Source organism: Gaeumannomyces tritici, assembly GCF_000145635.1.
Source record: "Gaeumannomyces tritici R3-111a-1 unplaced genomic scaffold supercont2.4, whole genome shotgun sequence".
Classification (NCBI taxonomy): domain Eukaryota; kingdom Fungi; phylum Ascomycota; class Sordariomycetes; order Magnaporthales; family Magnaporthaceae; genus Gaeumannomyces; species Gaeumannomyces tritici.
This window is the reverse complement of record NW_008804548.1, coordinates 3,722,096-3,747,727: the sequence shown is the minus strand read 5'-3', so window position 1 is coordinate 3,747,727 and position 25,632 is coordinate 3,722,096. Positions and strand designations below refer to the sequence as shown.

At 33.2% G+C, this 25,632-nt stretch overlaps 4 protein-coding genes and 2 pseudogenes across 6 annotated transcripts in view; 4 read left to right on the top strand and 2 right to left on the bottom strand.

Moving 5' to 3' along the window:
• Nucleotides 1–456, top strand: part of GGTG_08654 (hypothetical protein) — a gene marked incomplete at both ends in the record, with an annotated part of 1,674 nt that extends 1,218 nt beyond the window's left edge. The window contains one exon of the mRNA XM_009226496.1: nt 376–456. Within this exon, the coding sequence (XP_009224760.1) occupies nt 376–456 (81 nt within the window). The remainder of the gene's footprint in view (nt 1–375) is intronic.
• A 1,961-nt stretch (nt 457–2,417) lies between these two features.
• GGTG_08653 (hypothetical protein) lies at nt 2,418–3,082 on the top strand (the record flags this gene model as incomplete). Its single annotated transcript, XM_009226495.1, has 2 exons — nt 2,418–2,515; nt 2,986–3,082. 2 exons carry the CDS (start codon nt 2,418–2,420, stop codon nt 3,080–3,082), a joined length of 195 nt encoding a protein of 64 aa, XP_009224759.1.
• Nucleotides 3,083–3,463: 381 nt separating this feature from the next.
• On the top strand, nt 3,464–4,104 carry GGTG_08652 (hypothetical protein; the record flags this gene model as incomplete). The annotated part of the gene is made up of 4 exons (XM_009226494.1): nt 3,464–3,495; nt 3,661–3,730; nt 3,787–3,930; nt 4,012–4,104. 4 exons carry the CDS (start codon nt 3,464–3,466, stop codon nt 4,102–4,104), a joined length of 339 nt encoding a protein of 112 aa, XP_009224758.1.
• Nucleotides 4,105–5,153: 1,049 nt separating this feature from the next.
• Nucleotides 5,154–6,190, bottom strand: GGTG_08651 (hypothetical protein; the record flags this gene model as incomplete). Its single annotated transcript, XM_009226493.1, has 3 exons — nt 5,154–5,208; nt 5,423–5,495; nt 6,163–6,190. The coding sequence occupies 3 exons, from the start codon at nt 6,188–6,190 to the stop codon at nt 5,154–5,156; spliced, it is 156 nt and encodes a 51-aa protein (XP_009224757.1).
• Nucleotides 6,191–10,390: 4,200 nt separating this feature from the next.
• Nucleotides 10,391–10,462, bottom strand: GGTG_20173 (annotated as a pseudogene). The gene has a single exon. The product of its transcript is annotated as a tRNA-OTHER (tRNA).
• A 3,601-nt stretch (nt 10,463–14,063) lies between these two features.
• Nucleotides 14,064–14,135, top strand: GGTG_20172 (annotated as a pseudogene). The gene has a single exon. The product of its transcript is annotated as a tRNA-OTHER (tRNA).
• Nucleotides 14,136–25,632: the final 11,497 nt, after the last annotated feature.

Here is a 25,632-nt window from a genome sequence, read left to right as displayed (position 1 = left end):
TTATTAGCCCGGTATTTGGTTGCTTTTATTAAAGTAACGGTGCTTTTTGTATTTGCTATTCGGGTATTTGTAGTTTTGTTAAGGGTAAGTAATTGTATTTGGAAAGTAATTGTGCTTTTTTTTGCCGGCGTAATGGTTCCGGGCGGGTCCGGAAAGGTTGCTTTTTTTGCCGGTACTTTCCTTTTGCTTTGCTTGTTTTTTTTCCTTTTTTCCTTTCTTTTTTTCCTTTTTCCTTTTTTTTTTTTTTACTTTTTCCTTTCCAACTTTTTTTTTTTTAATGCAATGCTTTTTTTTTTTAACCGTTACTTTTTTATTGCATTGCTTTTGGTTAATTTTTATTGTTTTAATTTTTTTTAATGCGCTTTTTATTTTTAGCGCTTGGTTGTACCTTTTTTTTTTTGCTTCCGGCCATTTCCAATTTTACTTTTAATTTTAATCGGTTGCAATGTTAATTAACGGTTTTTTTAAAAAAAAGGTACGGTTAAAACCAATTTTGCCAAGCGCGTTGGCCGCGGCGGTAACGGCGTTCGTAATAATGGTTAAACGGTAATTATTGCTTTTCTTTTTTTTAATCCCGTTGTTTTTAACGCTTTTATTGCCCGGCCCGCTTTTTGTGCTTTTTTGGTAAAAATGCCCGATAATAACAACGGTTTTTTTAACGTTAGCAATAATAATAACGGTAACGCGCGGGTTAACGTTAATTATATAATTTGTTTTTTTTTATTTTTTGCCGCTAAATCGTTTTCGTTTTTTAATTTTAATTTAATTTTTTCGTTTAACGATATAAATTTATAATTTGCAAAGCAATAAATGCTTTAACGGAAATTTCCAAAAGCATTTTGCTTTACCATTAAATAACGTAAATGTTTTTTTCGTTTTTTTTCCGTTTACGTTCCGGCTAATTATTTAATTTTGCGCGTAACATTTGCGTAAATTGCATTAATTATTTGCTTAATGGTTTGGGTAAAAAGCAAAGCGGGAAAAAGCGATTTAGCAAAATTACGGTTTATTATTTTAAAATTAATTCGTTTTTTTTATAATTCCGGGTAATTTTTTTATTTGTTAATTTATTGGTTTTTCCAAATACGAACGCATTATTTTATTGTTTTTGTATTAATTAAAACATTTGGTATAATACGGTAAATCGTTTTTTCCTTTTTCCTTTCCGTTATTTGGCCAGGTCGTTAACGTATTTTTTTTAATTTTATTCCGTTATTATTAAAAAAATTCGTATTGCGGCCGTGCTTTTTGCTAAATATTACCAATCGTTTCCCAAAGTTAAGGATATGCGCGATTTCGGGTTAAGTAATTGCCGCAAATATTTGGTAAATTGCTTTAATTTTGTTGGTTCCTTATGCTTTATTAATTTGTTAACGGTATAATATAATGCTAAGCGGCTTACAACGCATTGGTTATTAAGGTTTACACGTTCCGGCGTGCTAATAAAAACGGGCTTAACAAATTTGGGGTATTTACCGGTGCTGGTTTTGCTTTTAACCGTTTCCGGATGCTTTTTTTTTTGGCGCTAAGGTTTTTATAAGTGCTAATGTTGCTAGTTCGAAATTTATGCGGTTCTTTTCCGGCAATATAGTATTAATGCTTTAAGCTTTTGCTTTTTACGCTTTAAAAACTTTTAACGCTTTATTGCGTGCTAACGATGCTGCGGAAGTTATTAACGATTTAAAGGTTAAAAAATTCGCTTTTGCGCAAGCTTAGCAATTGGTAAATGCCGGTTCCCTTTTAATAATGGTATTGTTTTTATTGCTTTTGCATTTTTTAATTTATATAAGCAATTAAATATAACGGTTATGGAATAAGGTAATAATAAAAATAATTTAGCGTTTTTTAACCGGGTATTAAAAATGGCGCGGGAAAAAATCCGCACGCGTTAAAATATGTAAAGCAGCAATTTGTTTCCGAATTTGCTATTAAATGTTGCTAGGTATAATTAAGCGTATAATTGTGGCTTTTTTATATTGGGTTAATAATTAAAATAATTATATTTGGTTATTAATTTAGCGTTGGGTTATTTGTTTGGGGCGGTTTATTTTTTTGGTATTTGCGTTTTTAATTGGTTATTCCTTTTTACCATTTTAAAATTGTTAAATTTATTTGTTTTAATTGCTAAACGTGCTGTTAATAAAAAAAGGGGGAGCAAAAAGGGGCCGTCCTAGTCCGTATCGATTCCGGTAATAATGCTTATTTTTTATTATTATCGTTCGAAATATGCTTTGCGGTAGCTTATATTTTTTTAGCCCAAATTTATCCTTTATTTGGTATAAAAAGGGCATTTAGCAAGCAAATGGAATGCTATTTCCCGTTGCCCGATTTTATACGGGCAACGGGGCGTATGCACGTTAAAAACGTTTTTATTTTAAAAAAACGCTTTTAATCCCAATTTTTCCGTTTTTAATTAAATGGCTATTACGCTTTGGGCTTTAATAAGTTTTTGGTATGCTTTTAGCATTAAACCGTTAAAATTAGGTTTGTTTGCGGGGGTTGCGGGCCGGAATGGGTTCGCTTTTGTTGCTATAACGCGGATTTTTTTGCATTTAACGTTCCATTCGATTTTAAGCCATTTTTTTTTTTTTTGCTTTTAATTTGTTAATTTTTATGCTTTGGCATTGGCTTTCGTTTTGGTCGCTTTTTGGGTAATTGCCGGGGCGGGGCCGGATTTAGGTTTAAAAGGTTCCAACGGGTTCCATTTTTGCGCTTACCGGTTTTTGCTTGCCAAGCTAAATGGGTATAATACCTTTATTTTTTTACAATGTTTTAATTATCGGAAATATTGCTGCACTTTATTGGTACCGGTCCGGATTACATTTTTTATTCCAAATTTTTCCCATTTTTTTTTGCTTTTAATACTTTTTCGTTTAAATACAAATCGATTGGGGGGGTAAAGCATTTAATTTCGAAATTGGTTAGCAAAGTGGTTTTGTAAGCCTTAGCAATGGTTTTTAAATACGCGCGTTATTTTTTTTAAAGCTATTTAGCAGCGCTTTTGGGGCGGCCCGTTGCCGGTATAATTATATGGAAGGTTATTGCGCCGTATGCCAAAACCGTGCGGTACATTACGTTGTAAAAAAGCTTTCTTTTTGCAAACGTATTGCTTTACGTTAACGAAATAAATTAAATAAATGCTAGTTATTGCTTTTTTTGCTTGCTTTTTGCTTTTTTTATATATTTTTTAAAATTAAAGCGGGCGTTTAGCCAAATCCCGAAAAATTTGGCCGTTTGGCTAAAAGTTACCGCTATATTGCCGAATTAAATTACGAACGAATCCTCGTTTTTATTAAAATGGATTAATTTGGTTTTGGTATTGTTAAATTTTATACCGTATTTAATTGCTTATGCTTTGTATTTTGGTTAAGTTATTTCCAAAAAACGGGCCGTATTTTTTGCGGTATTTTTTATTGTTAATGGGTTGGTATTGTTGGTAAAACCGGTAACGAAAATTTTTAAAATGCTTTTAAAATTTTTATATAATAATGCAATGTATATAATAAAAAGTATAAAAGATAAGGGAAAATTTTAAAGGATTTTGGTTTGGATTAAAATTGGGTTCGAAATGTTGCCGTCGAATTGCAAAATGGCCGTTTTGTTTGCTAGCTACCCTTTTACCCATTTTACAATTAGTAAAAAAAAACCGTATTTTTTTAGCGTATTTAACAATTGGAAATGGTTAACGGTATTAAATGCTTCGAATAGGTTAAATTATAGCAATAACGCGGTAACGCCGTGGTTTTATATTGCAATTACCGTTTCCATTACTTTTTAAATTGCTAGTTTCGTATTTTTAACCCGTTGGTTGCCCATTTGGCCGTTGGAAAAAATGCTTTTTTTTTTGCTTTATTAACAATTCGTTTCGCTATAATTAATTCGATAACTTTTAAAATTAATAATAATAAAATAATAAATTTCCATTCCCCGGTTTGTTTCCTTTTTTCGGTGGTTTTATTTGGTTTGGGTAATATTACCGTAAAGGCTTTTTTAAAGCGCTTCGGGAAATAGCTTGTAGCAATTATTGCGTTAGCAAGTTTTGCAATAACGGTTGCGCCCGGCAATTTAACGGCTTTAAATAACCCGTTCGGGAAATGGTTTTAACCCGTAACTTTTTACGGTTTGGTACGGCCCGTTGCTTTTATAATATTTTGCGGGGTAACGAAAACGGGCATTTAAAAAGGGTTTAGGAAAAAATGGTTCGGAAATTTGGTTTTGCTAATATTGGAAATGTTAATTAACGGGTTTGGAAAAAATTTGGATAATAAAATTTTAGCTTTTTTTTGGTAATTGCAAAGCGTATCCAGGTTTTTTCCGGTTTTAATTAAATTTGGTAATTAATTCGGGTTTTTTTTTTAAAAGCTTTTTAAGCGGGCCCATTTTTTAAATTTTTAAAATGCGCCGTTTTTTTTAATGTTTTATCCCGTTACGGAAACAACGCTTTTCCAATGGTTAAATATCGTTTAGCGTTTTTTTTTAACAAATGCTTTATTTGCGGCTTTGTACGCTTCCTATGCTATTTGCGTTTTGTTTTTAATAAAAGCGCGTTGCAAACGGTTCGCTTTTTTACGGAAATTGTTAAGTTTTTGTATTTAATAAGGGGCGCGTTTGTTAAAAAGGCTTGGTTTCCGTTAAAGGGCTAGCTGGTTAGCAAATTGGGTTAATTGTTGCATTAGTTTATCGGTTTTTTTATTTATAGCTTTAGCGTTATGCATATCCCTGGTCGTTATTAATTTGCTGGCCATTTCGGCTTTAGCTTTTGCTAATTTTTTTGTTAATTTAACGTTTTTTTATTTCCAGCCTTTAGCTTGTTAGAATTAAAATTATTGCGGTTCGAAAAAAAACGCGGAATATTTAGGATAAATGGTTAAATTTTTTTATCGTATTATTTTATTTTAAATATTCCATTTTAAATTGTTGCGTTATTTAAACGTAATTAATTGTGCTATTTTTTTTTTTTCGTTTTTTTTTGTAATTTTTTCGTAAAACGTTGCTAATTTAAATCGTTTGCAACGTACTAATTTTAAAAAGGTTTCGTTTTTTGCGTTATATTTATTGTGTAAATTTTAAATTAGGTAATAAAAATTAAAATTATTTGTAAAAATTGTATGCTTTTGGGTTAAATAAATAGCGATTGTAATAAAAAGCGTTGCTTAATCGGGGCTTGCTTTAAAATTTAAAAAATATATTAAATATATTTTTAATAAGCTTTTCGGCGTAATAATTGTGGTTAAAACCCAATCGTAACCGTACCGGGCGGTTTATAATTTAAAAGCAAAACGGTTATGTACGTAAAGTATTGCGTTGGAATTAAATTTTTGGTAATAAATAAGCTTGTAATTGCAACCGTACGGTTTTAAAAGGTTTCCGTACTGGTTGCGCTCCGGTTTTTAAATAGCTAAAATGTTATATTATTTATTACTATAAAAGAAAAAGTTGCCTTTCCTTTTGCCTTTTTCCATGTTTTAATATAATATGTTTAATTTTATACGTTGCTATTATTGTTAATTAATTGGCTAAAAGTAAACGTAATTCCGGTTGCAAAAAAGCTAAACGGTACCGGTATAAAGCCAAATTGGGTTGGCTGGAATGCAAGCGATTAGGGTAAGGGTAAATCGGGGGAAAAAAAAAGGCTTTATGGTTTAGCGCATTGGTAAGGTCGGAATTAGTAACCGCGGTATTGCTAGGTACCGTTGGGTTGTTAACGGCCCGGCATTCGTTTATTCCTTTTGTTTCCGCTATTTTATTAAAGCCGAAAAAAGCGAAATTTGGGTTTGTAAAGTATTGGTTTATTTTAAAAGCGGATTTGGAAAAGCTTAACGTTTTTTTATTGCGGGATTTTCGTAATTTGCTTATTTATCCTTTAGCTAAAAAAATTTTTTTTGCTTTTGTTATTTTTAGTAAAAAGCCGTTCCGTTTGCGTTTTGTTAGCAATTTTAAATTAAATAAATTATCCTTTTTTTGTAACGGTTAGGGGGGGCCGGGTAAGGGGCGGATAAATGCAAAAAGCGGGAGGGTATGGACGGTAAAGTGGTTTATTTGGTCCGGTTAAGGTACGCGCTCGTTCCCCGTTTTTAAAGCAAATTGTTTCGGCCGGTTTAAAAATGTGTTTTTGGCCTTTTTAATTTTTTTTTTTGCTGCGGGGCATTTTTGTTAAAAAACCGGGTGGTTGCTTTTGCAATTGCAGCATTTTGGCTCGTTTTTTTTGCAATAAATCGATCCCCGTACAACGGGCACAAAAATTCCCCGGTTTTGCCGTTGCTATGTGCAGCGGCCCGGCGCAATGCGGGCAACGGGCCGTTTTTTTGCAAAATTTCGATTTATATTTTTACCCGTAACATTTGTAGCATTAAACGGCTTTCGTTTCCGTTGCAAACGGTTTAACGTTAAAAATTTCGCTTTTAAATACGAAATCGTTATTGCATGCGGTTTGGGTTGCGGCGGGGAATGTAATTTTGGTTAATACCGTAACGTATTTTTCCGGTTGCCGGGCGTTTTATATATGGATAAAATTAATTTCGGCCCCAATATTATGCGCTTTAAATTTATGCAACAAAATGTTGTTATTATTAATTGCGTTTTATTAAATGCTTTTAATTATAACGTTATAAATTTGGGTTTAATATATTGTTTTGTTACTAAATATTTTAATAATTTACGCGGTATTTTTCGTATATTTAACGGCGGTTATATAAAATAAAATTATTACGTTACCGTTAAAAAGCTTGCGCGTTACTTTTACGTTATTACCGAACTTTTTAATTAATGTAATGGTAATTTTAACGGGTATGCGGTTTGCAATTTTAAAAAAAGCGTTTTCGGTTAAAATGGTAATTTTGCGTTCGGTACGCGCGGAAATATATTTCGGGGGGGGGGGGCCGGTATTAAAAAATGCGTAAAAACGGATTGTAAGCGGGTAATTGCCGGTTTAGCCATTTTGCGGCAAACCGGTTATTAAAACCAAAGCGTAATTAATAATTTGCTTGCGGGCGTTGCGTATTTTAACAATAATTTCGTTTTTTATAATGCAAAAGTGGTTAAGCATATGGTTGCGATAATTGCGGGGCCGCGTTTCGAACGCGTTTATTACGGTTTTAATCCATTCCTTTACAATCCTAAACATTAATTTGGTATTGCCGGGGGGCACGAAAGGCTTTAATATTTTAATTAATTAATTTTTTAAATTTGCAATGCGGGTGCGCGTTAAAAAAGGGTTGGGGGCGTTGGTTATGGTGGTATTGTTGCTGGCTTTAAAGCGATCGGTAACCGCTCCGCCGCTTTCGGGGCTGCTAGCGTTGCTAGCAACCGCGCCGTAAGCGCGTTCGCGCGCGGACATACGTCCGGTAGCGAGCCGGAAGCGAAAAGTTTGAATTTAATGTTAAATTTGCTGTATTTAATGGCGTTTTCCCGTTGCAAGGTTGGGGAAGCAAAAGCGGTTGTAGGACTTTTAACATTTTAAAATATAAAATAACTTTTTAAATAAATACGTTATATATATGTAACAATTTATATTTATTTATTTATTTATACCTTGTTTTGTTTATGAAAGAAACCTTAGTGCTTTTGCAAGGTACATGCGTGGGGAAAAACCCTTGGGTTAAGCTTAAGGGGGAAAACCTTGCGCTTGCGTTTCCGCTTCTTTGGCGGTGCGCCTCCGTGGCGGTGTTAAACCGGTAGCTGCGCCTTAACAATTTATATTTAATATACAAAATTTTAAAGTTTCGAATAGTAAATGTTATTACGTAATGCAATTTTTATTTATTTAATTAAAGTTAAAATAGTAAAAAAGTTAAATTTACTGTGCAATATACTGCCACGGCTTACACCTTATTGTTATAAAAAAGGCTTTGTTGTTGCACGAAAAGGAAGCTATTTGGGCAAAGCGTCCTTGGCGTTTTGTTGCGGTTTTGTAAGCGTAACGTTAGCGCGCTAAAAGTGCGGCCTTAGGTTTTTCCCCAGGTGCCCCGACGCGTACCGTAACAATACCTTATTACAAAATTGCAATTATTCCAATTGCGTTAACGTAATGCTTTGCGCCGGTATAGCGTTACGTGCATAGCTTCGTTTGCTTAGGGCGCTTTTTTGTTTTTTTGCGCACGGGCTTGCAATGCTTCGTTTACCGTTTTTTTAAAGCGGAATTTTCGCGTTGCGTTAGCGTTTTTTCGCCGTTTTTTTAATTTTTCCCCCGTTTTGCGTTACGTTTATTTAATTTTTTTTTAACCATTATTACCATTTTTACCATTACGATTTTTTAATTCGCTGGTTTAACGCTATCGTTATTTTGTATTTTTATCGTTATTTTGTTTTTTTTGTTTTTTCCGTTATATTAATTAATAATATAAACGCCCGCGAAATTTGCGCCGGTACGGTAACGCGCTATCCGCTTTGCGCCGTTACTTATTTTTTAACGCTTTATACGTTAATTAATTAGTACAAAAATAATATTTCGGATTTGGTACATTTTATTTAAAAATTTTATTGCGTAAGCCCGGGTTCGAAATTTTAGCGCAACGGTAACGGGTTGCAATTTTATCCAAGCATTTAATGTTATTAATATTAAAATCGAAAGGATAATTGTAATAAAATTTATTTTATTAATTAAAATTTGCCGGCGCATTGTTAACGTTTTGGTTTGCAATTGCTTTTTTATATAAAAAAAAACCTTTGCGATTTTAAACGGTTAGCCGCCGCTTACGAAAGCTTTTTTCGTATCGATAACGGAACGTTAGTTTTTTTAAATTTTGCCGGCGTTGCCAAAAGCGTGTACATTTTGTTGGTAAATATTTGCGCGCGTGCTGCGCGTATATATACCCATTTTATGCGTAGTTTCGAAGCCGTTAATGCCGTTAAACGGCGCTTTTATTGCATAAATAACCTTTAAAACCGGCGCTAAATAAGCGTTTTGCTAGCGTTTTTGCGTTTTGCTTTTATTTTTTTTTTATAAAGTTTTAATATTGGCTTTAATTTGCTGTTTTTATTGCTTTAGCGCATTAACGGCGCATTATTGCAATTTTGTTGGTTAGCATTTAACTTTGCCATTATTTTTTTCGTTTTTTGGTTTAAAAAAACCGGGCGAAAATGCGGCTTTTTTTTTAGCAATTCGAAATATATAATTTGGCATACCGTTAAAAAGGTTTATATCCAAAAATATTACGAAATTGTATATGTTATATAATTTGCAGTTATTGCTAAAAACGGGAACGATTGGAATAATACCGTATATTTAGCAACGCGCCGGAATCCTTTGCTTGTAATAAAAGGTTGCTTTAATTAATTTTTTAAAATAATGTTTTTCGTTTAGCATAAATTTCCGGTTATTTTTTTTTTCGAAAAGGATTGGTAAATGTACCGGGAAAAAGGTAATTTTTTTTTTCGTTATTATTTTTAAAAGCGGGTAACGGCGGGTAAACCGTTAGCAATTCGTTATTATTATCGTTTTTAAAAAGCAAAATGGAAAAGGTTATTATAATAAAAGCGGGTAACGGCAAACAAACCGTTAATAATTTGTTGTATTTATACGCTATTATATTTATGGAAAAAACCTTAATGCTGCGGTTAAGTACATGCAAATGGGGGAAAACCTTTGGGTTAGGCCTAAAGAAAAAAAACCTTATGCTTGCATTTCCGCTTTTTTAGCGGTGCGCTTCCGTAACGGTATTAAACCGCTTTGGCTAACGCTTACTTTTTTCCACGCTCGATTGCTCGTAAGGGCTTTACCCGGGAATTAGCCGTTTTCCCGCGTGCAGCCCCCTTTGCAAAGGGCCGACAAAGCCGCGTTTTGTTTGTTTGTAATTGGTTGGTTGGTTTGTTATTTAATTTGCCAAGCTGGCCCTTTTGCCGAGGGGGCCACAAATTGGGTCCATTTTGGTTAAAAGGGTCTTTTGCCGGTTTTTTTGCTTAGGCTTGTCCAAAGCGCTTAAAGGGCCCTTTTACGCATTTAACCTAGTCCTTTTAGCACCCGGCCCTTTTCTTTCCCGTTACCGTCCTATTGGCTTGGCCTTTTGCGTTTTGGGCTATTTGGGGCGGTAAGGTTAAAATTAAGGCTAAGGGCTGCAAAGGGGCTAAAGCTTGTGGTTAATATTTAAAAAAAAAGGGATAGTAATCGAATTCGTCGATTTGTACGTGCGCTCGTTGGGGTAAGGTTGGGCCTTTTTAAAGGCTTTTCCGTTACTTCTTTTTTGGCCTAACCTTTTGCATTTTGGGCCTCCGAAGTGGTGCGAAAGGGGCTAGGAAGGGTTGGGGTTGGAAGGGTCGGAATCGGATTAATTGTTGGAATTGTTAATTGATTGTGCGTGGGTAAAAATTAATTCGGGCAAAGCCCGTTAGCGGGGCGGCCCCTTTCTTTTTCCGGCCCAGCAAAGCGGGCGGTTAAAAAACAAAAAGTCCTTTGTGGTTTCGACGGGATTCGAACCCGTGGTCCTAGCGGGACCGGCCTGGTGCAAAGCCACTGCACTACGAGGCCAACCGTTAATAATTTATTATCGTTTTTAAAAAATAAATTTTTAAAATTTAAAAGTAATAATATTTAAACGCGGCGTTTGGTTATTTTTTTTTAATTTGGTTTTAAGGTTTGGCTAGCGCGGCGTTCGGGTATTTCCGGGCGTATGTTTGTTTTTTGCGCGCTTTAACGCGCGGCAATGGTTTAACGTTATAACGCCGTTTTTCCGCGTTAATTTTGGCTTACCGCTTGCGTATTGCCGGCGTGCGGTACGTTATTTTTAAACCAAAATTTCGATAAAAGATTGTGCTAATAATAATTAAGCTTTTTTCGAACGGCTTTTGCGTTTCGGTATTTATTGCTTTTAACGTTAGCGGAACGCCGGGCCCGTTATTTTTTATACAAATTGTACCGTTTTTGGTTTGTGCTACCAATTTAATAATTTGGATTTATTTAAGTGCAAACGGTAAAAATTCCGGATGCGGTTATTTGCTTTTTTAAAATTAAAGCAAAATTTTTAAATTAAAGCGTAAAATACGGGCCATTTAATTTTGTACTAAAAGCTTTCCCGCGTTTTTTTAAAATTAAAAATTTTATCGAAAAATTATTCCTTGCTATTGTTATTGGTATTTTCCTTTTTCGTTAAAAAAACGCCGGTAATTTGCTTGTTATATCCTTTGTTAATGGCGTTTTATTCCGGCAATTTCGAATGGTTCCGTTAAATTAACGAAATGTAAAAAACGGGGAATAAACGGTATTAAAGCGGGAATTTAACGGCTAAAATTTATTTATAAATTTTGGTAATAAAAAACGGGCCAATTTATTTATTGTTTAATTTAAAGGTTGGCTTTAAAAATGTTATGTTTTTTGTATTTACCCAAATTCGATCCTTTATAACGAACGTGCTTGGGTTAGTTTGGTAACGGTTGGCCGCTTTTTCGTACCGTTTTTAAATTGCGGTTATTATTATTTTAATATAATCGAAAATTATTTAAATTTTATCGGTTATCGTAAACGCATTATGGATTTCCCATTGCTTTGCCAGCGTATTGTTAATATTTAAAGGGGGAATTGGTTTAAATTTTATAAAAAGGGTTTACCCGTAATTAGCAAAAAACGGTAAAATTCCCGTCGTTTCCGATATTTAATTATTGCTAGCGAATTTTTTAATAAAAGCTAATTAACCCAATCGTTTTAATAATAAAAGCAAAAGCTACGGAAATATTGCTTTATATACGCGTTTAGGATTTCCATTTGCCCGTCGAACTTTGGGTAAAACGCTAACAATTTTTTTAAAGTAACGCTTAAACGTTGTTGCAATTTTCGCTAAAAGTTAAATACAAATTAAAGCTTTTTATCGAATACGATGGTTTTAAAGGTGTCGTGTTAGCGGTATATTACCGATAAGTAAGCGTTTGTTAAATTGCCCGCGTTAATGGTATCCATTAAAATATAATGCTTTATTTTTATTAATTTATTTATTACCATTAAAATATTGGTGTAAATAATACCCCGGCTGTTGGTAAGAGTTTGGTACTCCTGTTTTAAAGCTTGGAAATTTCCTGGTAAAGGTAAACAACGATTTTAATGATTTGGGGGAAAATCCTATTATTGTGCACACCGAGGAAGGAATTTATCTGCTAAAAGAAGGGTACAGGATTGCCCCTTATATGCGTAGGGACGATTACTCAAAGGGTGGTTCCCTGCTTTGCTTAAGGCAGATAAAGTTGGCCCGTACGGGATCCGGAGGATCCCAAAGCCTTTTGTAACAACTTCCCTTTCCGGATTGCACGCGCACCGCAATGCTGTTCCAACACCGGCGTTTATACGGCGGCAACGGGTTAATAAAATTTATTAACAAATTTGCCCATAGTTTAAACGGGATTGGCAACGGTTGGAATAGCCCGTTGGAAAATTTTTTTTTTTTAACCATTTTGCAAAAATAGCAACTTTGGATAAAAACGCTAACGTTTCGGAAAAGTTTTAGCCAAAAATATAATTTTCGCAACAAATTGTATGTTTTGCTTTTTTTTGCGTAGCCGTTAAATGGTAAGCTATGCATTTTATGCAATATTTATAATCGAAAGGCATTGTTTGGGGGGATAAATAGCTTTTTTTCGACGTAAATGCGCCCCCGAATCGGTTGGCAATTAGCTTTAACAATTTTAAACGTTTTGCGCAAAAACGCTAGGAAATAGCGGATATTTAAATCGGCAAAGCATTGTAACAAATTTTAACAAAGCTTAAACGCGGAATAGCTTTTGTTAATAAGCGCGTTAATAGGTTTGGAAATATTTAGTTAGTATAAAAAAAAACATTAAAATTGCGCCGGCGTTTCGTTTGCCCACCGTTTTGGGGGGAAAAGGATTTTGTGCTTATTAGCAACGCGCTTGTTTGCAGCAATATCGTAAAGCGTTTAATACAATAGCTATTTTTTTTGGCTTATATACGATTTGGAATTTAAAATTGCTAAAGAATTCGAACCAGCGTATTTGCCGTTGGTTAAACAGTTTGGTAATGTTACAATTAGGCCTTTGCTTTTAAAGTAAGGCACTAAAGGAGTATCGAACAGTAGCACGTAATTTAACAAATTGAAGGGATTTACAAGGTAATTTGGGTGCGGTTTAAATGCTTGTTCCAAAGGTTACTTGGAAGCTAACTAAAGTTTAACTAATGCCGAAGCTTTAATTAAAAATTACTTAAAACAATAATAAACCTTTCCTTTTTATAGCCCGTTCCTTAAATTATTTCCAAATTTCCCAAGGTGGTAATTTATAATTTTGTTAACAAATTACAAATTACTTAAATAATTTGTAACTTTGTTAACAAATTACAAACGGTTTACTTAAGCTTTTTTGTGGTAAAGGGTAAGCGCGTGCTTTCCTTTCGCTTTTTTAGTTTCCAATCCTGGCCGGGTAATTGTTGGTTGTAACATTAAATCCCCCTTCCATTAGCCAAGCCCTTTTGGCTTGCTTATATCCATTTTTCCCATTGTTAATTGTAAGTACTATTCTTTTTTATTATTTAACCGTTCCTTTTTTTTAACAATGTTGGGTTAAATACAAAAACGCTTTGCGCGCTTAACCTTTTGGCGCAAAAACCTTTTTGCTTTGGTTTTTGCATTGGCTATTAATATAAATTTTTGCTTTTTTTATCGGAACGTTTTTAAAAAAAATACTTATTTTGTTTTTCCGCAAAAATTTTTTCGTTGCGCGGAATGTTTTGCTTGCAACCGTTTTAATTGCAACATTTTAAATCTTTTATTTAAATAATTGCGTTTTATCGATTTTTAATACCAAAAAATTAAAACCGAAATGCGGGTTGTTAAAATCAAGCGTTGTACTTTAAACAACCGTTTTAAGCGTTTTCGCAAACAAAAAAACCTTTGGCTTAAAAAGTAATTGCGGGCGTTATTTCGGGGTATTAAAATTATAAAAAAATTGGAACAAATGGAACGGGTAAAACGGGAAAAGGCTGCTTTGGTAGCGACTAATTTCCTTTTTTCTTTCCAACCCGACTTTTTTCCTTTATTTTTTAACTGGGCCGCGTTAAGGGTTAATTTTAACTTTAACCCGCTAGCCCTTTTTTAACCGGGTAAATTGTAACTTTTTTAACAATTCCTTTTGGTTGTACGGCGCAATGGTAGCGCGCTTGCTTTCGTAACGGGAAATCCTAAGTTTAACTCCCGGTGCAACCATTAATTATTGCATAAAACGTTTCCGTTGGAAACGTCCTTTGCAGCAATTATACCCTTTTTGCTTAAATCCTTTTATTAACTTTTAATTGGCAAAAATTTGGTATTAACCCCAATTTGCTTGCCATTTTTTAAGCTAGTAAATTGTAGCTTTTCCTAACAATTCCTTTGGTTGTATGGCGCAATAATAACGCGCTCGTTTTTGTAACGAAAGGTTTTGGGTTTAACCCTCGATGCAATTTTAGCAATTAACCGGGCAATCCATGCCTGGTCATTTACTAGCCTTTTTTTTTTTTTGCTTAAACTTGCCAGCTTATCCCGTGGATATGCTATTGGTTTTTTTCCTTCCTTTGCTTTCCAAATTTTTCCAAATTTAAAACGTTTTACAAGCTCCAAAGCTATTGCTAACTTTTTCCCAAGCGATACCTTTACAAAGCCTTTTGGCAATTTTTAAAATTTGTTGCATTTTTTATATATTGTGCTTATCCTTTTATCCTTCCCATTTAACAAAGTATTGCTTTTTGCGGTAATGCGTTTGCTTGTTAAAGATGGCCTTAACTTTCCATTTTTGGTTGGGGTCGATTTCCATTAACTCGGTGCTTTTAAGGCCTAAAAGCGCTAACTTTAGCAAAAAAACGTAAAAAACCGGATGGATGCGCATGGTTAATAATAATTAAAATTCGTAATTAATTGGAAAAATAATATAAATAACCCAAAAAGGTTCCCATTTTTTCTTATCCAACTTATTGGATTTTATTTATTAAATACAATAGCAAAAAAAAACGTTTTCTGCTTGCGCGCAACAACGACGACGACATACAGAAAAATTAAAGCCATTACGAAAACCGGAAACGCCAATTTGCTTAAGGGTTAAGCGAGCTCGATAATACCCCAAAGCGCCGTCGCGGCGTCGATAAAAAAGGTTATTAGCTTTAACCAATCGAAGCACGCAATACGCAACGGGAATTACCCAAACCAATAGCAATTACGACAAAAACTAACCGCAAGCCCGAAAAAAACCCAATTAATTACTGTAACGATGCAATTTGCAAAAAAAGTATTTCCAATTGCTTAATAAAAAAAAAAAAAATTACGGCCGCCGAAATTATTGCGGAATTTGTTCGATACGTTAAAGCAATTAACTAAATAACCGCAATTTCGATAATTTTAGCAATTAACCCTAACGTAACCCAAACGATCCTTTAATTTTTTAAACAAATTAAAATTACATTAAAAAAAAAGGACCAAACGCAATAAGTTACGGCCGCAAATAAAAAAAGTAAAAAACAAATTTAAATTTAAGTAACCGCAAAAGCGCAAACCGTTTTTAAAATATTTTAAGCAATAAAAGCCAAAAAAGCAATAGCATTTACAATTAACAATAAAATTTTTATTGTTACCGAAAGTAAAAAATTAAAAAATAAAACCCGAAAAAATTAAGCAAATTTGCAATAAAAAGCTAAGTAAAGGCTGGGTCGAAACGGTTTACCAATACCCGTTGGAAAACGTTTGTTTGCATTTCCAAAATGTTAATACCCGTTAACGAACGGAAAAAAAATGCCGGCCCGGGCCGGAAACGAACGATATAAGCAAAAACATAAAAAAGGTTGCGGATAGTTACGGTAACCCCGCCGTAACGAACCGGTTACGGACGTAATACGCGCTTTTTGCGGTTTAAAATATAACCGGACAAACGAACGGTTTAAAAATTACCAAACCAATAATAACTTTAATAATAACGGGCTTACCAGCCAGCAAGCTTTAACCTTTTTTTAACGATAAAAGCAAAGCGAAACATTAATTAAAGCTAATAAAAGCATTTAACGCCAAAAACCCGCATAAAAACATCGAATAAATTACCGTTTCGTTATAAAAAAAAAAGGTAGCAAAAAAAGGTAACGGCGTTGCTTTAAATTGTAAGTTTAAAAAGCGCAATAAATTTGCAAAAAGATTATTTTCGATGGAATGGATTGGTATACCAATACCAACCTTTCGATTTTAAATTAACCACGGCGCAATGTTACCGCTATTTAAATTGGGAATATAAAAACATGCAATACAAACAAATTACGGCGTGTGCGTGGTATGGATTAAAAAAATACAACGATAAGCGGTATAAAAAAAAAAAGCAATAAAAAAATCGCCGAAAAATATGTTCGGGGCATTTTGTATCCCGTGCAACAAAATTAAATACTTATTTTATTTTTTACATTGCCTGGTGCGAAAGCAAACCCAATAACGCAAAAAAAAGCCTAATTTACAAAGTTTACTTATTACGAAATTTTAATAATTTTTACTTTAAAATCGTTGCAAGCCGGATTGCCGCCGGAAACGGGGCGGGCAGGATTCCCTTTTTTACCCCGGGAAAAAGCAACTTTTATACGGGAGCAAAAAGGAACCGATTAAGCAAAAAAAAGCAATAGCTTTTTTGCAGCAACCTTTTTTTAAATACCAATAATAATTCGAAATACAACCCCGCTAACCGAAAAAACCTTTACACGCAATAAAATCGATGCAAAGTTAAAATTACCCTTTTTTTAACCAACCTTACTTATAAAACGGAAAAGGAATTTTTTAAAATCGGCCGAACGATTTATAAAAAGGCTTAAAAAATTCCACACGGCAAAACGAAAAAACGTAATTATTACGTTATTTGTAAAAAACCAAAGCTTACGCACTCCAAAGCTTTTTCCCCCCCGTACCCCCCCCCCGCAAACCCCCCCGACGAAACCTATTTCCCCGGCGATACCCGCGTCCCCTTTACCGCTACGGGAAGTAACAAGAAAAGCCAGCCAAAAAAGCCTTACCCTTTTCCAATTATTTAATAACATACAATTTTTTAGCACCTAATTATATAAAAAAAAGCGTTAACGTTACCGCCCCCTTTAAAAGCAAAAAAGGACCTTTTTAACGAAAAAACCAATGCTTAAAATTTTTTAATAAAACGTAGCGAAAAAACCGGAAGTATTCGACGCATTATTGGCGAAAAAAAGCAGCTTTAACGTATTAACGATACAAAAACCACCAAAAAATTCGAAAAAAAACGCCAAATTCTTATTGTAAGCCGGGAAAAAGCTAATCCAATATATATATAACTTTACCCCGCAGCAATTACATAGCAACCCACCGGGATCCTTTTAAAACCGCTAAAAAAAAGGCAACGCGCTTTTCCTTTTTTTACCATTATAGCTTGTTTTTTTCCTTTTCCCCATTACTAAAGCGATTATTTATATTAAGTTAACGCTACGTATTTTAAATTACGAAGCAAAACCGGATTGGTACAAAGTTACGATCGGTACCCAAAACGAAAATATAACAATTTGGTTGGTTTATTTCCCGTTTCCGGGAAATACAACCATTATAAATTGGATAATACTTATCGATAAATTTGCCGGAAAAAAACCAAAAAGCAATAGCTTAATGGTAAAGGATTTTAATTTTTATTATAAAGCATAAATATCGAAGCGTTTAAAAAACGCACCGATGCACGCGGGGGCTTTTAAATTGGTTAATTTAGCGAAATTATAAAATATGCAATTAATAATTTGCCAAAACGCGGCAATAAAATTCGCTTTTTATTGCAAAAACACCACCATCGATTTAGCTTGGGCTATCGGAAAATTAAAGATTTAATAACCGTTAAAATGGCGTTAAAATGGCAGCAATTATACGGAAATAATAATTACAATCTTAAAAACCATTCCAAATTTTTACGCATTAACTTTAAAAAGCTGGAATTGGAAAAAAATTAATAAAAAATTCGCTAAATCCTTAGCGAATAACAAAATCCCCTTTTTGTTACGACCATTTATTAATTTTTAAATAATCGACGAAAAAATAAACGATATTATAAAAGCAATATTAAAAATCCGCAACCTAACCGTACCAAAGCTAAAAGGAAAGGCCGGAAGCTATAATTAATAAACGGAGGAAATTTTTTAATTATTTTGCAACGAATACCGGGCCGAATTAACGTAAAAAGCAAACCGTTCGGGAATTAATTACGCAATAATAAAAAAAGCCATTAAAAAAAGAAAAAGCGCTATTAAAATAACGAAAAGGTATACGTAACGTACCGCAATGTACGAAGCAAGCATTATACAAAACGCTAAAAGCATATAAACCATTGCCAAATAAGCAAAACATAAAAGCCACCAACCTTTTCCTTTCCCGTTACTCCCGTTGTTAAAATTACCAAACGGAAAGGTAGCGGCAATAAAAAAAACGAAAAAAATAGCTTTAAAAAGGAAGTTTTTCCCTATATTAACGGCAAACATTACCGATATCCTTAAATACCCCAAATTACCTTTCCAACTTTTGCTTGTCCGTAAGGAAATTACCGCAAAAAACGTAAAAAAAACCTTTTAAAGCATAAAATATTAAAAAGCCCCAAGCTTAACGGGGATTTTTACCGGGGGATTGCTAGCAATAAAACCGGCACTTTTCGAAGCATTAACGAAAGTATTTACGGTATGCGTGGATTGCGGTTATTTTCCGAAAAGGTTTTGGAAATTCCGTACCATTATTTTCCAAAAACCCAATAAAAACCCAAATACTTTGGGCGCGTAAAAGCTAATTGCTTTTTTGGAAATAATAAAAAAAGCGTTAAAAAAGATTTTAACGTTTTGCATTAAAAACGCCGCAAAAAGCTATTAATTATTTTCCAATAAATAAATAAACAATTAACAATGCAAATTTACGGAAACGGCTATACGTTTATTTACAAAAGTGGTAAATACGGCTTAAAACGCGAAAGCAATGGTTAATTTTTTATTATTCGATATAAACGGCGCTTTCAATACCGTATTGCATGTACGCCTTTTTAACAAAATAAAAAAATACCAATTTTTACAATGGATTTTGGATTTTTTTAAAAGCTTTTTAAATAATCGAAAAATAACATTTTTTTTTAACGGCAAAAATACGGCGAAAAATAAAATTCCATACAAAATTCCGCAAAAGTTCCCGATATTACCTATTTTTTTTATTATTTATATGGTAAGCTTATACGAAAAGCTACGGGAAATAAAAAGGGTTGCAATTACGGAATTTGCAAATAATACCAATTTAATTAATTTCGACCGCAACGCAACAAACGCAACCAACAAGCTTAAAACCGCCCATAACGTATGCTTGGAATGGGCAAAAAAATTTAAAGCAAAATTCGACCCGGCCAAATATTAATTAATTTGGTTAATAAAAAGGAAAAAACCCGCGCTAACGCTACCTTTCCGTTTCGAAAAGGTTACGGTAAAACCAAAAACGATAAAAAAAGCAATGCAAATATTAAGCTTTTGGATTAATTTTAAGCTAAATTAAACTTAGTACATTTAAAAAATGCGCAAAAAAATAGCGATTTAAATGTTATTTATTACGCGCTTAATAGCAACAACGTAAGGACTTACGTTTACCAAAACCAAATACTTATACCTGGCCGTAATTAAAGCAGCATTAAGCTACGCGGCCCCGGTTTATTATAAATTCGACGCTACCCCGTTGCAGCCCAAAAAAATAGCTAAAGCGTAAGCAAAAACGCAAAACAATTGCTTAAAAACAATAACGGGGGCTTACAAAAAAACCTTATAAAAATTGTTAAAATTAAAAACGCATATAACCCCGATCCAAATATGGTTAAATGGTTGCGTTGCCCATTTTAAAAAAAAGTTAAAAAAGGGCGGTTTAGCGGAAAAAACGCTAAATTAAATTGGAAAATCGAACCCAAAAATAGCGGTGCTAAAAAAATGGAAAAAAAATGGCACAATTACGTTACGGCAACCAAAAAAAGCGTTAAAATTAACAAAAAGCAGCCCGACGAAAAAATCCTAAACCTTTACCGCAACCTTTACAAAACCCAAAGCTTGTTATTGGTTTAGCTAAAAACGGAAAAGCTAAAGCTTTAAAGCTATTTAGCTTTCCGGAAAGTTCCCGGCGTAACCGCAACGTATTAATGCGGTTAAAACCCGGAAACGGTAACATACGTACTATTACATTGCCCGAATTTGCGAAAACAAAAAAAAAAACTTTTCCAAATAATAAAAAAAGCGGCGAAATTTTCGCTAAACCAGCCAAACGAAATAACAATTGTTACAAAATAATTTATAAAAACAAAACGGCTTTTTAATTACGCTTTATCGAACGATATTATCGATACGTAAGCGGAAAAAGCGGAAAAAAAAAAAAAAAAAAAACGTTAAACGCCGCAACGAAACGGCAAATTCGGAAAAAAATAAAAAGCTTAACCGCCCCGGTTTTAAAAAGCTAAACCCATATTAAATTTCGTTAAAAAAACCTTCCAACAATTTTATTAATTATTAATAATACTATATACCAATAAGCAAAACAACGCAACCTTTTATTTTAACGCTAAAAAGCGGGAACTTATTTACGCCCGTAAAAGCGGGTTGTTACAAATTACTTTTAAAATCCTAAATATAAAAAATCCAAACCGCCGGGTATATAGCGCTTAAACGGCCATGTTATTGCTTTTATTTTTAAAACCAAAATCGAATTTGTTAAAGTTGCAAAAAAGCGCTTGGAAAAGGGGAAGGAATGCAGCAACGGTTGTTTTTTTAATCGCTACCCCGGGCGCCGCTAATACCTTTTTTACCCCCCCCGTCGCCGCCGCAACAACCCCGGCTGGACCCGCAACTTTACTTTAACCAAATTTATTAATAAGCTAAAAACCAGCCGTATCGTCCTTTTTTTTAAGCTTAGCCGCAAAATTACCAACCACCGAAAAAAAGTTATCCGTTATTTTATTATTTTTACCGTTACCGTTGCCGTTATTAACTTACGAAAAATTAACGGAAATAACCTTTTCGAAATATTTGTTATAACAATTAAAAAATTCGGTAACGTTATTGTAAAATTAAGCGTAAATATTCCAACGAAATCGAACGTTCCGCGTATAAGCTTTAACGCAATTTATTAACGTAAAATCGCTAAACCCGTTACGCTTAACTTAAAAATAATTAAAAACGATATTAAATACGAAAAATATTTTAATGGAAATGTTAGCAATAATAACGTTGCGGTAAGCTTTAATTCCGGGGTTTTCCGCAAAGTAACGGAAAGGTTTTACCGGGGCCGGGGTATCGTTTAAGGAATACGCTTTGCAAGCGGTTTTAAATTCGGCGTAAGCGCGGCGCTCGTATTAAAAAAGTTAAGCCTTTTAATTTTGTTTAAAGTATTAGCAACGTACCGGAAACGTAAAGGATATAATAAAGCAAAAAAAAATTTATAGCTTTTATTTTGCCCGTAAAGTTAAACGCTTAAGCATAATGCTTTTTGCGGTTCGTAAAGTTATTATCGGCATTAAAAGCAAAACTTACAAATTTAAGCTTTTCCGCAGCGTTAAGCATACGTTGGCCCGATTCCAAAACGCCCTTTTCCAGCGCAAAAATGCATTGTCCGTTTTTGCTAGCCTTTTTTTCGAATAGCAATATATACATTTTTTCGATTTAAAATTTAAACCAAAGCAACCCATTAGCAAAGTATCCGGAAAAACAAAATTAAAAAAAACGACGAAAAAAATTTACTAAAATCTTATATGCAAACTTTGTTAAGGTTAATTTTGCGGGTTATTATACGCATGCACGTAATGCAATTGGTCGAACCGCTAAAAATATTGGAATGGGTTAGCGGAAAGTTGCAAAAATGTAAAAAAAACCATATACAAACAACGGGCTTTGCGCTTTTTAAAATTGCCCGTTATTTCGAAAGGAAATAAAGCAAGCCTTTTCGTGCCACCTTTTTTTTAAGCGTTATAATGCGATTGCAAACCGCGGGGAGCCGAAGCAAAATATTAGCAAAGCGCTAAAAATGTGCGGTTTTACGATTAAACGTTAAATGGGCTGCAAAATAGCAAAAGCCAGGAAAGGAAAATTTACAACGGTTATTGCTGTTGCTATTTTGCAATCGCTAATGGTATTTTTTTGGTAAAATTGCGTAAAGGATTGGGAAAAAAAAAGCGGAAATGGCCGCAATATATTAACCCATTTGCTAAAATTAATAAAAAAGAAAGGAGCGACGGGAAAACTTTAAATTGGCACGGAAACGTGCATTTAACAACGCAATTTAAATGCAACAAACGAACCAACTTCCAACCGGACCACGATATTTTGCTTCAAATAATAATAACTTTTTTTTTACCGAACGTTTGGAAATGCGAAAAACACTTTACAAACAATTACTTACGAAAGCAACGCGGAATAAAAAATACCTCGAAGGAAAAAATTTTTTACCCGGCTTTACACCAAATAGCTATCGGTTAAAAGCACGGTTTTTACCTTTAAATAGCTACCCCGATCCGTAATGCTCCCCATGGGCTATACAGCTCGAAAAGGGTAAATAAATTTATATATATATATATTACGAATATTTAATAATGCCTTTTGGTTTGGCCAACGCTTTAGCAACGTTTTAAAACTTTATTAATATAGCGTTTAAAAAATTAATTAATAGCAATTGCATTGTATATTTAAACAATATCCTTATTTTTCGAAAATACAAAAAAAGTACCGCATAATAATAAAAACGGTATTAAAGCAATTCGAACGGTTTAAACTTTACGTTAGCCCGGCCAAATGCAAATTCGAAACGGATAATATTAATTTTTTAAAGTTTAAAATAACCAAATTCAGGGTTAAAATTTTGCCGGATAAAATTGTTGCAATTTTAAAGTAAAGGATACCGGAAAGCATTAAAAATATCCAGGTATTTTTAAATTTTACGGGGTATTATTGGAAATTCGTAAAAGGTTACGCGAAAATTATTATGCTTTTAACGAACCTTTTTAGCAAAAATACCGTATTTTATTTAAAAAATGTTGCGAAAAAAGCTTTTTGCAAATTAAAGCTGCTATTTACGAAAGTTTCGGTATTAGTGCATTTCGACCTTTCGAAATCGCTATGCGTACGGATTAACGCTTTGGCTTTTGCAATAAAAGCGGTGCTATTGCAGCTACAAAACGGCCGGTAATACTTAATAATTTACATATTAAAAAAATTGCGATAAAAAAGGTTGCGCTATGCAATTCTTAATTTAAAATTGCTGGCAATCGTAAAAGCTTTCGAAAAATAGCGGCATTACTTAGCTTATTTACAAAAATTGTTAAAATAATTACTAACTATTTAAACCATACCCATATTTTAATAAAAAAAAAGTAATAAAGCGTTAAATAAAGTAATTCGAAAATTTAACAAAGTATAACTTTACGATTAAATGGAAGCCAAAATACCGAAATTTTGCGGATAGCTTGTTAAAACGTTTTTAAAATATACCCGTAAACGGGAAAGCCAATAAAGCAAAAAAAAAATTTCGAAACGATTTATTAGCTAAATTCCAAAAAGCAATTTACGTAAAAACGATTATTATTAAAAAGGATATTAAAACGATATTAAAGCGCATTTTTAAAATACAAGCAAAAAACGATTTCGTTTAAAGCGGCATTTGGAAAAACAAATTTAACGTTTGGAAAATTAGCAACGGTTTATTTAAGCATAAAAAGAAAATTTGGGTTTCGAATTTAGCGCTATTACAACGGGCAATGCTTTAAAAACAATACGATAACCCAACGGGGGGTTTACAAAAGCATGGTTAAAATTTTAAAAAAGTTTAAACGGCAGTTTAAATAACCGGGTATGGCTAAAAACGTACGCAAATACGTGCGGACGTATTAAATATGCTAGTAAATAAAGCCAAAAATATAAGCATTTTACGAGTTTTTAATACCGTTGCCCGTATTAAACCGCCCGAAATAAAAGTTATTAATAAATTTTATTAAAAAGCTTTTAACGTTAGTAAATAAAACCGGCAAAAAGCGCAATGCAATATTAATAATGGTTAACCGGTTTAATAAATATAACTTTTTTATTTTAACGTTTACAAAATTAACCAATAAAAATTAAAAAACTTTTTATTTGCATACGTTTAAAAGCTTTTAAAAACGCCCGAAAAAATTGTATTAAACCGGAACAAGCTATTTATAAACGGGTTTTGGATAATTTTTGCCGAACATTTAAAAGTTGCAAAAAAGTTATTAATAGCATATTATTTTTAAATTAACGGGCAAATGGAACGAACAAACCAAATAGTAAAGCATTACTTTCGGTGCTTTTGTTGCAAAAAGCAAAACGATTGGGCGTTATTGTTGCATTCGGCAGCGTAAATGCATAATACGAGCGTACATTTAGGGTTGCAAAAAACCCCGGCGTTTTTATTAATAAGGTTTTATTTACAAAAGCTTTATAACTTTTGGGTAGTTAAAAAAAACCTTTAATAACGGCCGAAATTAAAGCGGGAGCTTTGGAAGCAATTAAAAAGCAAGCTAAAAAATTGCTAAAAAAAGCGAATAATACGTATAAAAAATATTATAATAAAAGCAAAACCCCGGTGCTTTTCGGGGTAAGCAATTGGGTATTGCTAAATACGGCGAACATTAAAATAAAAAGGCCGTTAAAAAAGCTATTAAATAAATGGTTAAAACCTTTCCAAATTTTAAAAATGGTTGGGTTGGCCAGGTTAGCGTTTCGGTTAAAACTTTTTATAAATTACCGGATATATAACGTATTTCCGGCAAGCTTATTGCAAACGTTTAAAAAAAGATTTAGCGAAAAGCTAAAGGATAAAAAACCAAAAATCGAAGCGGAAAAAAAAACCGCTTCGAAATAAAAGCTTTGTTAAAATATAAAAGGCTTTTGCAAAAGCGAAAATATTTTGTTAAATGGATAAGTTATAACGAATTGGAAAATTCGTAGGTTTTTAAAAAGAATATTACGAAAAAAATTGTTTAAGCGTATAAAGCAAATTTATTGGAAATAAGCTTATAAAATAAAGAAAATACCGAATTTTAACGGGTAAATACCCGGAAAGAACGGGGGTATTACAGGAAAAAAATAATAAAAGCCAAAAAAGTAACCCAAAAAAATGTTTTAAACGTGCCGAACCGGTTGGTTACCGGGGAAAAACGTAAAAAAACCCGTAAGCGGTTTGTAATAACCGTAAAATATCGTGCTTTATAAACAAAAAATTAAATAAAAACGGTATAATACGGGGAACGCTTTAAATTAATAATGCAATACATTTAAATTTTAAAGGATACGCAAAGTGTAGCATACTTTGGAAAGCCCGTAAAAGGCATGCTTAGCGCAATACGCTAAAGCAATTACCGCATTTTAAACGTACGTTATAGTAAAAAATATTATTGCTTGTTCGAAAAAAAAAGTAAAAAAACCTTTAAATAATACGGCAAATGGGTTTAAACGTTTAAATAACGGCAAATGCATATTAGCGGTATTTAAATTTATTAAAAACGAAAAAATAACATTTTAAAATTATTTATTAAAGCATTAAAGGTTAATTAGTAATTAAAAATATTGGAATTTTGCAATGCTGCAAAAGCAGCATAACAAAAGGAAATTATGGTTTTAATTGTAATAAATTAACGAAAAAAATTTAAAATTAACCATTTTTCGAAAAGGGAATACCAATAATTAATTAA